We start from the raw sequence: 12,762 nt of genomic DNA, 5'->3' as shown, positions 1-12,762 counted from the left end.
TCAGTCAACACGTCATACCACCTTCAACCACTGGGTGGCAGTGTTCAGTCAACACGTCATACCACCTTCAACCACTGGGTGGCAGTGTTCAGTCAACACGTCATACCACCTTCAACCACTGGGTGGCAGTGTTCCGTCAACACGTCATACCACCTTCAACCACTGGGTGGCAGTGTTCAGTCAACACAACGTCCGTCAGTAAAACACTATTTGTCTTTAAAAGAAAACAGAAACAAACTTATGAAACCATTTCTAACTCACCACAGCTGAGGTGTTGGACGTTATCGCTGTCATCACAGGTGATCACTCTCTGGCTGAAGACGCTGTTCTGAGCTTTGTGGAGTCATGAGCGAAGAGAAATATGTTTCATAAACAGGAATAATTTATTTTAGTTCAGAAGCTGAAAAGTTGAATAAATTGGTTCTAAATGTCTGAAATTAAACTTTTGGCCTTACCATAAATTACAAACAGTAAATTCTGAGTGTTTAAACATATTAAATATAAATGCATATGAAAATATTGTGGGGGAAAAAACTACTCCTAAAAAAATGTTTTTCCAAAAAGAGGAAGACCAGGTGGAATTATCTGACCGCAGAGAGACAGTCTGGGGTAGACACTCTAGTCAGTGTGGCGCTGACTGGAAGGTGAAAATCTAAGCAGGTTGTGTCTAGGATGTGTGGGGTCTGCAGAGATGTTGGCTGTCGTTTTCCTGACCCTTGGCCTGTTTGGATGAAAGGTCAGCCTCTCTGCAGACCTGATTGTTTGCTGCAGGCTGTTCCTGAATTACAGCTGTGCAGAAGACGCCTGATCCAGTTTAGTTTAACTGTGGAGATGAATTCAGCAACATCTTGGGTTTTTTTTCCTTATGATTATGATTCAAGCTGAAAAATACTTTGTCTTATAAACAAATTAACCTGTGACCTTCAATTTAACCAGACGGCATCTTGACACAGTGCAGTTCCATCTTTCTACTGTATCTTAGATTTAAAGAGGCAGTACTATATTAACCTTTTTGAGCTTTGCATCATGTTATAATGTGTTGCCTTCATTTTTTCATAGTGTTTGAGAAATCCTTGGATCTCCTGATGTAATTATTCAGGGTGTCTGAAGGCTTCGTCTCACAAAGCGCTGCTCCCTCTCAGCTCCTCTAAACTAGCAGCAGCAATCACTAAACACCTGGTGGAAATGCAACCTGCTAGGCTTATAAATAAACTACTTCTCAGTCCAAAGCTCCTAAGAATGGTTGTACTTAACATAGAAACGTTTTGTTGTGAGGATGTGCTGAACGCAGGATGTTGGAAGGAGCAGGAGCTTCTTAAAGAGACAGAGGCCAATTTCAAGGCATCAGAAAGTGAAATCAACTTATGTTTGATATGCACAGCATTTTATAGCAACTGAAGGTAATGTGTATCACTTGATTGTGTCTGAAAAATACATCATGCCACTGCTTTAAAGTTTTCATTCAAATTTGAAGTTTGTGAAGAGAAATTATTCCAACCTCTAAACGACAATAAAATGATTTAATTTTTTAATTTCTGAAAAAATGAAGCATCTACACTGAATAAAAAAAGATGGCACATCAAAAAACATTTGTATCTTCCTCAATGTTCAGTGGAGAAAACTGCCGTGGCATCAAGAGATGCACATGGGACACAACCAGCATTCACACACACACACACACAGGTAGAACAGATGCTGTCCCAAACACTCTAATATTTAAACTCTGGATCTTCATTCCTTGGATCAACAACCAGAAAGCCATTAAGCATCCATGCTGATACTGTCCACCGTTATATGAGACGAACTCACCTGATTCTGCCTGGTGCTGGAAAAGAGACAAAGTATTAGAACTTAGTAACAGTAAATATGCTGGATTGCTTCACTAGTCGCTTGATATTTACATAAAACAGACTGGATTGTTGCAATCATACAGTTTGATCAAATAAACATAAGCAGTGACACATCAAATGATCAGAAACATGAAAAACTTACACTTCTTCTGACCCAGAGAGCTCCGCTCAGACAAAGCAGCAAAGTCAAGTGCAGGCCTGAAGCCATCTGTGGCAAGAATTATTCAAAATGTTTATCTCATAGTTTTCTTAGAAAATTAACTGGAATAAGAAACATATTAAACTAAAATCGGACAACTCCTAGTAATTAGGAAGCTGTGGTGGCATAAACACAACATGAGCAAAAACAAGTTCAGCTTCACCTTGTTGAGATTTTCAGTGGGAGAGTTTCTTCTTCCAGCAGCCGTTTCTGGAATCAGGACGTCTCAGAGATCGCAGACATTAAGTAGCTGCAGCGTCTCGCTAAATGTGACATCTGCAAACAACACGCACAATATTGTCCTAATATTTAATTTGGTGGCAGTCTTGTATCCTGCTTAACTGCAGGATACAGTTATGTTTTATTCTTTCAGTCAATATTTGCTGAACGCTTAAAGTGTTCAGCAAATATGTAATTATCTCTGAATATTATTCATGCAAAACAAAAATGTTTTTTAGTATTTCATTTAGTCAAATTATTTGATAAAGATAGAAGGTATGCAGATCAATGGGTTGAAATAAATTTGATCTGTCAATTTTATTTTACATTAAAAAACTGTTTAATAATAAACTTCAATAAGTCACAAAATATTTTAGCTGAATATGAACAAATTGTAAAAAACATCTGCTGATCAGTGTACAACACTGAAATAGATATAGAATCTGTAAAATATTGAACTTTTTCTTAATCTTCAATGAAATCAGAGACATGAAAATCTACGTTCATCCTCATTGGTTGTTAGGATCTGATGTTTTACTCCAACATATTAAAACTTTCTACCCAACCTGAACTCAGCTGTTTTAATTTTAAATCAACTGGTCCACAGTCAGAACCACCTGGAGCTTAAACTCATCAATACACAGGAGATTTACATTTTTAATTTACTTATTTCAGTTTAAGATGAACATGCAACATATTAATATTAATGAAAAAGTAACTTGGAAGGAAGTAAAATGTGAAATTATCTGCCTTTTCAAAGCAGCTGCCACAGACTGAGGACACAACGAACGGCTGTCAGTCTGCTGCACTCAGCTGCAACAATAAAACATCTCCGACTGATGCAACTGTCTAAATATTGTATCTTTAGATTGTAGTGTTAAAGTAACCTGAAGAAAAATCCCCTGCTGTCTGTTTCCGTGTACCTCTGATCACCTGACCAGGAACACAGACACTCAGCTGGCAAACACCTTTCAAATGATGCATTTAATTACAGCCAGCAAACATTTCCAAGCATAGATCAGAAATGTTTATAGATTTATTCAAGACAAGTTCCTGGAACGGATGGCAGAACCGTTCGGGCCGATCAGGAGGCAGAACGTCGTCCATCCTCACCGTGACTGACTTTATAACAACTAAACTTTGTTCTCAGTCATGTTTTATGTTTGTTTTTAAATTAATTTAATGTTCCATTTAAAAATGTTTTGAGCAGCTAAATATCAAACTTGAGTTGTGAGGATTTTGTTTATGTAAAACAGGTGCAGATTATTTTGTCTAATATAGAAAAAATGAATCAGAATACTTTGTTTGCAAAGCTGCTGTTCAGAAACAAGGAATTTGACATCAGTGAACAGATGTTAGCTATAGATGTATAAACTTTATAGAAGAAGAAATGGAAACGTTAGGCGCCGCAGACGGACAGGTGTCCGTTGGGTTCCTCAGCCTGTGGCAGCCGGTTGATGCAGTTAGACCAGTTTTTGTTTTAGAAATGTTTATAAGGCCGATTGAAGCTTTGTTGCTTTTGAACAAAGGGATAATCTTTTCTGAGAAAAGAGAAGAGGGAGATCATTTCAGATTTTACTTCCTTCTTCTGCTTTGCATTAAATTTTCCATTCATATAAAAACAATACATGAAGAAGAGGATCACAAACTTCACATCTGAATAATTGTCAATAATTCAGTAAATTGCATTTGGGATGAATGAGTTCTTATAAATGCTGATGGTTGCTGCCGCTGCTCTGTAGCGCCATCCAGAGGGGAGAGCAACAACGACTGAAGTCACCCACAAGAAGTTGAGCCTTTTGTATAAATCTCCCAGCATCCTTTGCTCTTTGCCGATGATTATGTTGATATTTCTGGACAGTTTATGTTCATCCTTCTCTCACCAGGCTCACATGCTGAAAGTTTAAACCTTTTCTGAAGATTCATATAAAATATCTAGAATCCTAAAATGGGTCAAACATTAGAACCACAGAGACAAGCAGACCCTCGATATGCCAGCTCAGATCAACTCCCTGAACCATGAAAACTTTTGTTTCTTACCTTGAACACCTGAGTAAAACCTTTTCCTTCTTGAATTAACACTTTGAGATGTTCGTTGATCATTTATCACAGTTTGTTTAATGACAACCTGGTTGTTTTCTGTTTGTTCTCATCAGAATAAAAAGCAACAGCATCCATTTCGAAGAAAACCCGTCATGGCCGAATCAGCCAATGAAAGCCGCAACGCAGAAACGATTACACAATGTCAAATTCTTCTGCTAGAAAACAATTCCACAAAGCTAAAGAAAAGAAATATTTAAATCCAGGAAACATCTTTCTTGGAAATTTTGTCTTTTTTGTGAAGACTAATTTTATTTTACGAGAAGGAAGTTTTCAACAATCCTATATAAGATCCGTCCTTCTATCTGGTATTATTCTCTCTGCATGCAGCAAAGGAAGCATCCAGCTTTTCATCACCGTCTGTCGATTCAACTCTGACTTCATCTGAAAAGCTGAAATTTATTGTTTCTTCACAGATGGATTCAGGTTTTCAGCTGGTATTGATCCTCGGCTTCATCACGATGACTGCTGAAGCTGTAAGTTATTTAATGCTAATTGATATTTTTGTATCTCCATAACCTGCTTCATGAACTAGGTCATAAAATGCAGCAAGCCAAAACCTGTGCTTATGTGAAACTAGGCGGCAGAAATCAAGTGAATCTGTCGTCCATATTCCACTGACCGTCTGATCTTGGCTCGTTTCATCAGATAAAAACTGAAATGCTGAACAAAAAGTGAAAATAAGTAAGCAGATTCCCAAAGAGCCTCCAGAAAACTTCCAAAAAGCTCAGAAAGCCGAAGCTCACAGTAAAACCAACCAGTGGCAGCAGAGACTGTTGGGTGTAAATACATCAGTTTCCATCTGTTTGCTACTGATTATAAGATCTTTAACAGATTAATAATGTCAAAATGTCCAAATGCACAAAGAGTTTTCAGTTTATCACCAGAATCTGAGGATGCCGTTAAGGTCAGTGGTCATCAGTGTGTCTTTGTGTTCACAGGGTCCAGTTCCAAACTCAGCAGGTTGGTAATTATTCCTATAAAACTTTGGTGGTTTGGTGATATTACACATGCTATAAATGAAACGTCATAGATGTACTTTTTATGCATCAGTTGTGTGACAGCTTGGGAAGCCATTTGTTTTTTTCTTCAGCTGAAGTCTTGGAGCGTCGCTGTGCTGCACAGTGCAGCGTTTCCTCTACGTGTTGTTGATCGTGGCACGAAGCCACAGTTAAATAAACACCTGCAGAATCAAGTTTGTCACACTGGTAGTTAGTTACCAAAATTATTTCTATTTGCTAAATGCCAGAAGACTTAGTGAGAACATTTCTTAGAGATTGTTTTGAACGTTCCCTGAATTTGACATACATTTGGTGGTTATTACAGAAAGCAGTCGAACCTGTTGAGTTTCCTTCCACAAACCTCTGATAGGTTAACAGACACTTCAGTAAGCTGGCGTCACGCCTCTAGATTTATTTCAAGGTTGCAGCTGAAAAACTCTCTTATTCAACACGATGAGAAAGTTAAAAGAAATTAGAGAAGCTATCAGAGAATCATGGAGCTGCTCCAGTCTGGTTCCTCCTGGGAACAACTTACCAAAGCTTAAAGGTGCAGCATTTGTCTGTGCAACTACAGGCATGATGGGAATGTCCAACCATCAAAGCGCTCAGGTAGAAGACGGGTTCTGGTCCAAAACGTGCAGATTAACCCCAGAACAAAAACATGAAGGGGTCATGATCCGTGTTTCTGTGTATTTATTTGAAGGGTTTTCTGTGTTCAGGTTCTGTCCTGAGTCTCTGTTGATTGTTTCCCAGGTGTGTCTAGTTACCTGATTACCCTCCCTGTGTATCTAAACCCACCTGTTGTCTGTGACAGTTCGTCTGCCGGCAGAGTTGAACTGTTAAGTCCTGTGGTGGCATTAGCTCGTTGTTAGTCTCTGTTTAACTGAGTTGCTGCTGGTGCTGAGCCTCTGTTTCTGCTCTGCCTGAGATCTGGACTGTTTTTCAGCTACACTCTTCATTAAATTCATCCTTTTCTTCTACAACTTGGGTCTCTGCGTCTCTCCTCACCACCACCAACCTCCACATGACAGAAGAAGCTTTACTTTACAGGAAACAGAAAACTGGATGCAGTTTGCCGACACATACAGCTTCATTTGTGCAGACGTGACTAAAGAGGAAGTGTGTGGTTATCATGACACAGGGAGGCTTTCACCATCCCAGCAGCAAAACATTTTCTTTGAAAGGTTTTATTGTCAGACAGGACAGCAGGTTGTGACAGAGAGCAAAGGTCAACAGCCTGGTCGAGGACTGAGGCCTCCGTATGGACTGATCTCTCTCCCCCTTGTGCAGCCAAACTGAGTCATTAATTGATCAAAAGTTCTGTCATCACCAATAAGCATCTGGAGAGTGAATTTAACTATAGAAGGGTTAACATATACCTATGAATTCATTATCATTTATTCAAATTTAATGCAATATCTTTTGAATTTTTTCCTCCTCACATTAAATGACTCCAGCCTGTCCTCCTGGATGGACCCAGCTTGGAAGTCGCTGCTTCATTTTCTACTTCAGCCCGAGGACGTGGAGCGATGCCGAGGTGCAGAGGAGCACAAACACAACTCTGCTTCAGTTCGTAACATCCTCCTCAGCTGCTCACCAACATGAAGCTGCTCTGTTTTCAGCTTTAAAATAACACAACAGGCACATAGATCCTCTGTCACGTTCGTTAAATAATCAGACTCATCCTGCAGACCATCAGTCTCACTTCCTTAACTGATTAAAAAAATAAACTCACTGCTGCTGAATGGCTCATACTAGCATAAAAATGATTTTTAAAATAATTTAAAAACACTTCATGAAATAACCAAAGCTTTTCATTATCTGTTTTAATTTGTTGAATTTATCTGAATTTATCTTTCAACAAAATTTCAGGAAAATGACCATTTTTGTTCTAACGTTTTAGCTTCAGTTTCAGACACATTTGATTCTTCATTTGAAGATATTTATTTTCCAACTGTAACTTTTTCTGCTGTCTGCTCTGCATTAGGCCTTCTGCATTTCTATTGGTGGGAATTTGGCCTCAGTCCACACCAACGAAGAAAACGACTTCCTGAGTGACATGGTCGTACGGGACACTGGGAGCCCTTCGATCACGTGGACCGGCGGCCATGACGCCATCACAGCAGGTTCAGAAAACCAGACCAGGTGACGCGCTGGATGAGCGGCTTGTTCACACACATTCAACTTGTACTGTGTGTGGATAAACACAGAATGTTTATCTACATAACACACACACTTGTACTCATCTGAGAGTGTGTGGCCTTGTGCTTGATGATGTCTGTACTCTCTCCTGCAGTAAATGATATTTCAGTAACTGTTAGTTAACTACAAGCTAACATTTCATTTGTGTTAGGAGGGACAGTGGATGTGGAGCGACGGATCAAAGTTTGACTATTCTGCCTTCGCTCTGGGTCAGCCTGATAATTACCAACAAACAGAAAACTGTCTGGAAATGAACTGCGGTGGTAAAGATAAACCCATTTTTGATTTGTTTGTTATTTAGTTTTTGAATGAAGGAATGCTGAAACCTGAACCTGGCTTAAAAGTTCCATGTAATTCAATAAAACATGAACTAAGATGGAAATGTAGAAGAATCAGATGTTTCGTCATGCTGGGGCTTTTCTCTCCTAACAGGGAACAAGTGGAACGACAGACCATGCACCCAGCCATGGCCATTTGTTTGTGCCAAAAAAGTCTGAAGCCTCCAACCATCTGCTGAAAATCTTCTCAGCTTCATCTCAGTTTTAATACTTTTAATAAACTGAAATTAATTGTGTGGTTGTAAGATGACAAAAGTTTAAAAGGTCTAAGGGGAACGAATGGATAAGAGGGAATGCTGCTCTGATAGCAAGTCTGTGTTTGGTAGGATTTCTTTTGGGCTTAATGGGTTTTTAATCTTCTGAAATAAAAAGTAACATTATAAACACAAACTTGATTTAATGATCTTTATGCTGTCAAATATTTTTACTTCATTAAGTGGTTTGAAAACCTGCACATGATTATTTTAGCCTCATTTTCAAATTCAGTATCAAGTTTATTTTTCATACTTTGAAAACATTTTAAACGTAACAGATTGTTTTCAATATGCCATGAAAATTATGAATATAAATCATTCAAAGTTTTCCAGGACTCTTTGTAAAAATGGAGTAAAAACACAATGAAAACATGAATTTTATGATCTACTGGAACCAAACAAGAAACTAAAAATTAAAGTATAATTCACAACCTTGTGAAAGTGAAACTGACAACTAAACAGATTTGCATAAAAATGTCAGATTTCCCACAGAAATATAGAGATAGAACCTTAAATAACTTATTCAGAGTTTATTAGTAAAAATGTTAGGGATTATTTTCACTTTAAGCACTGATCTATGAGTCTGGTGAAAACATTGATCATTTAGTTTGGGGAGCTGATTTTAACTCCTGAAATATCTTTTAATCTGGATTAAGTCAGAATTAGGAGATTCATATGAAGACCTGAAGCGTTTTGACTCGTCTGTAATCTGATGGACCAGAATAAAATCCTGAATTAAAGCAGAAATTAGAGCATTAATGGTGGCAGATATTCATCAGCTTAATATCAAATCATCTCAGCAAAAATGCAGAAAGCAAAACCAGGCAAATAGCACATCAGGTTAGATGAAGTGATTTACTAAAAGGTTTTAAAAATGTCATTCAAAAGATAAGCAGAAGATACTGGTGGAAAGAAACCAACATCAGGGTTACTGATGCGATCAGATGAAATGAAATCTGCAGGAATGTTTTCAGTTTGCAGAACTTTTGTTGTTAGAACAGCATGTTGAAAGAAAAGATCAGATCCAAACCTTCAGTAAACGTGTTGACAGTTTTGCTGTGGCCAGTCACATTTACAAAGCAGCACCACTTTTCTCCTTAGAATGAATAAAGACAGTCAGTGAGTTAAGAGACTAATATGTTTATTTCAGGTTGCCCATGTTAAGATGTTGTGTTATTGCAGGTGTTATTACACAGTACTCAGTCTAACACCTCCCAGACTCCAGCGGACTGATTACTGACCAGCTCTCCGACTAACGGGTCCGAAAAGCCTCTAATTATTACCACAGATACAAATGTAGAGGACATTTTGGTTAAGATGCGTCTAAGCTCTAACTACCTTCAGATCCAGACGTTATGACCCGCTACAGTTCATGAATCAGACATCGGAGTAGCCCGCCGATGCCCGACAGCTTAAACCACGCCTGTTCACGGCAGCTCTCTCTCTATTAATAACGTGCTTGTTACAGCTTAGAGCATTTTAGAGACTCGGACTGAGTCCCAGGGTCATTATTTATCTGAACTAAAGAAACGTCTGAAGCCCCCTGATTACTAGGATCATAAACATCAAATTTATGTTAATCAGAAGGATTAATATTTAGGTGACTAAATTAATTTAACTGTCCACAACATTAATTTAGACTTCAATATTTTATTAGCAAGCTTTAGCAGGGGAAATGACATGCAAATCAAAAATTAGAAGTTTAATATATGTAAGATATTTAGAAATCAAGCTTCCCTCCACTCCCTAACTGTGTCGCAGAACTGTAAGAGAGGCTCCATGAGTCCATGAGTGTTTGTTAAATGGGCCAAGTGTTCTTCAACATCCCAGAATCATGACACCATCAGATGTTCAGGCTGCATGTAGACAAGAGCAGAAACAGTGAGCAAGTTTACAGGACAAGACAGCAGCATGCAGACGACGTGGTGAAGCAAAGTGGTTCTGCAGGAACTCAGCAAAAAGATTTGCACAAAGATAAAACTCAAGAAACAACCTTGTTACGAGAAGGAAGCATGAAGGAAGCATGAAGGAAGCATGAAGGAAGCATGAGGTTTCCAACATTCCAAGATCCTAATCAGAAAGACGAGGTCAGACTTTTCTTCCATCTGGTGTTACTCTTCCTGTCAGGACTCAGTGCAGCAAAGGTGACATGCAGTTTCTCCATGTTTAACTCACTTTTCTGTTCATCTGAAGCTGATCTGCTGCCTCCATCTCTGCTGTTCTGGGTATAAAAAGCTACATTTGTTTTTGGACAGATGGCGTCCGGTCTCCAGCTGGTGTTGATCCTCGGCTGCATCATGATGACTGCTGAAGCTGTGAGTAAATTGTTTCTCCATAAACTGTTTCCTGATCTGGGTCATGGAATATAGCAAAACAAAAATAGCAAAAAATAAGTGAATATTGTCCAATTTTCATCGATCCGCCTGATCTTCAGGTCTGTTTAGGGACATCAGTTAAAAACCCAAATACAGAACTAAAAGTGGATAACAGCAAGAAGGGTCTTCCCAGTGGTTTCCAGAAAAACTCCAAAAGTCATGGAGATTTGGTGTTGTCATGGTAACCAGGCAGCGACACCAGAAAGTGCTGCGTGCAATGCAGCAGTTCTGCTTTCGTCTGGGTGTTTGCTGCATATAAGATCTTTTTACCATTCCAGAGAAACTCCACAGGCTCTCTGCTGCAGGAAGATTTTACATTTGATCCACAGAACCTGCAGCAACAAATAATGTTAAAGCCAGCAGGAGGACGGGTCCGTTATCAGCTGTGTGTCTTTGTGTTCACAGGTTCCAGTTCCAGACTTCAACAACTCAGCAGGTTGATAAGTATCTTCTATAAAACTTCAGTGTTTCATCAAACTGTCTAATATAAAGACAAGACATGCAGAACTGAATGAGCTGAACACAGACATGTCCATTTGTTACTAGCTTGGTTTGTCTTTCATTTCTTATTATTTTCTTGTCCTCACATATTAAGATGCCCCTGCCTGTCCTTCTGGATGGACACGGTTTGGCTCCCGCTGCTTCATTTTCTACTACGACCACAAGAGCTGGAGTGATGCAGAGGTACTGAACCCAACAGAACTTACTGCATAAAGTACGAGACAAATAATCTCTACTACTGTAATGAACTCATAGAAAATACATTAATGATGAGAACTGAAGAGAATCAAATGATGCAGAAAGACAAAAGTGATCAGTTAAACTTTATGGTCTAAAACTAGGAATTAAAGAAACCTGAGAAATATCCAACAGTTTTTCTAAAGTCATTTTAAAGATGTGGGATTCTTTTAATGTCTCATAATTTGATACAATTCTGATTTTTGAGCCCACAATTCAATTCAAAAGTGATTTTCAATTCAAAACAATTATTCATAAAGAAATTCAGCAAGTTCACAGAAAAATCTAAACATTTTTATCTAACATTTTAAATGACGAAGATATGAATTTGATTCTAAAGATGAAAATTCAGTTCCTGGCAAATCTATTTTTTGTTCTACTTTGTTTCCTTACTATTAGGACTTCTGCATTTCTGTTGGTGGAAATTTGGCCTCAATCCACAGCTATGAAGAAAACAGCTTCCTGAGTGACATGGTGAAAAGAGCAACCGGCCTTCACCAAGTTACCTGGGCTGGAGGCTATGATGGCATCACCGTAAGTTCAAATATTTAAAAATGAAGGAAGAGACGCTGTGGTCCAGCAGGATGTCCTGGATTCTTTAACGCTATTTACGTTTCCACATGTATTAAACCTGAGCACTGTATTGCATGTTGCTCTGTGTGTGTGTGTGTGTGTGTGTGTGTGTGTGCATCTTCCATAAAAACACTGTTAATCAGCAGAAACTCAGTTTGTGTCACTCTGAAATCCAGTTTGGAATAAATGTTTGGGTGTTTTTCTGCGTCAGAGGTGGATGTATCAAACGTACGTTTCCTCAATGCTCTTTATTTCATAACATATTCATGAAGTTCTGTGTTTATTGCCAATGTAATTAAGTCAAGCTGAGAGAAAATGCGATTTGGACGATGACTGTGGCTGAATTATTGTTTGAACTGGATGTGTGAACTGCAGCAAATGGGATGAAAAGTTCTGCTTCTACATGAAGTTAATTTTGTCTCTTTATTCAAACATAACAGATGGCGTTGGAGTGACGGATCAGCGTTCAAATATTCCCACTTTGCTCCTAGGAAGCCTGATAATTATGGAAACGCGGAAGACTGTCTGGAAATTAACTATCAAGGTAAAGATAAAACATTTTTAATTTGTTTTATTCTAAAACGACTGAAGGCTGAAAACTGTGTGTGGTGTTAAAAGTAAAATACGGTTAAAAGCATAAAACATTAAATAAGATGCATGTTTATTAGGATCAAATGTTTATTCATGCTTGTGTTTTCTTCTCCACCAGTGAACCAGTGGAACGACTATTATTGCTACTATCGAAGACCATTTATTTGTGCCAAGAATCTCTGAAGCCTCCAACAATCTGCTGAACAATCTTTTCATCTCTGCTCAGTTATTAATGGATTTCCTTCAATAATGATTGATTTCTGGTGGATTTTTCATGTTTAACATTTTGAAATAAGCAACAAAAGCATAAATTAACACAAAC

General features: G+C 38.4%; 3 protein-coding genes across 4 annotated transcripts in view; 2 read left to right on the top strand and 1 right to left on the bottom strand.

Annotated features, from left to right (window-relative positions):
• LOC103153479 (L-rhamnose-binding lectin CSL2-like) overlaps nucleotides 1–6,092 on the bottom strand; it is a 14,044-nt gene extending 7,952 nt beyond the window's left edge. The window contains exons 1-5 of the mRNA XM_007574415.1: nucleotides 5,905–6,092; nucleotides 2,213–2,325; nucleotides 1,993–2,058; nucleotides 1,810–1,825; nucleotides 262–333 (exon numbers count right to left, since the gene is read on the bottom strand). Of these exons, the coding sequence (XP_007574477.1) occupies nucleotides 262–333; nucleotides 1,810–1,825; nucleotides 1,993–2,058 (154 nt within the window). The 5' untranslated portion in view covers nucleotides 2,213–2,325; nucleotides 5,905–6,092. The remainder of the gene's footprint in view (nucleotides 1–261; nucleotides 334–1,809; nucleotides 1,826–1,992; nucleotides 2,059–2,212; nucleotides 2,326–5,904) is intronic.
• LOC103153480 (galactose-specific lectin nattectin-like) lies at nucleotides 4,663–8,368 on the top strand. Of its 2 annotated transcripts, XM_016661954.1 has the most exons (6): nucleotides 4,663–4,844; nucleotides 5,310–5,331; nucleotides 6,827–6,906; nucleotides 7,357–7,491; nucleotides 7,723–7,834; nucleotides 8,004–8,368. In XM_016661954.1, exons 1-6 carry the CDS (start codon nucleotides 4,785–4,787, stop codon nucleotides 8,066–8,068), a joined length of 474 nt encoding a protein of 157 aa, XP_016517440.1. In that variant the 5' UTR covers nucleotides 4,663–4,784; the 3' UTR covers nucleotides 8,069–8,368. The 2 variants fall into 2 exon arrangements, with proteins under 2 accessions (XP_016517440.1, XP_007574478.1); XM_007574416.2 differs by lacking the exon at nucleotides 4,663–4,844 and having other exon boundaries at nucleotides 4,851–5,331.
• Nucleotides 8,369–10,418: 2,050 nt separating this feature from the next.
• Nucleotides 10,419–12,748, top strand: LOC103153501 (galactose-specific lectin nattectin-like). The gene is made up of 5 exons (XM_016661944.1): nucleotides 10,419–10,478; nucleotides 10,944–10,974; nucleotides 11,134–11,222; nucleotides 11,676–11,814; nucleotides 12,259–12,748. The coding sequence occupies exons 1-5, from the start codon at nucleotides 10,419–10,421 to the stop codon at nucleotides 12,462–12,464; spliced, it is 525 nt and encodes a 174-aa protein (XP_016517430.1). The 3' UTR covers nucleotides 12,465–12,748.
• The last annotated feature ends 14 nt before the right edge of the window (nucleotides 12,749–12,762 follow it).

The sequence above is a fragment of the Poecilia formosa genome, unplaced genomic scaffold (assembly GCF_000485575.1).
Source record: "Poecilia formosa unplaced genomic scaffold, Poecilia_formosa-5.1.2 Scaffold351, whole genome shotgun sequence".
Classification (NCBI taxonomy): domain Eukaryota; kingdom Metazoa; phylum Chordata; class Actinopteri; order Cyprinodontiformes; family Poeciliidae; genus Poecilia; species Poecilia formosa.
The sequence above is the reverse complement of the archived record's forward strand: the minus strand, read 5'-3'. Positions and strand labels throughout refer to the sequence as shown.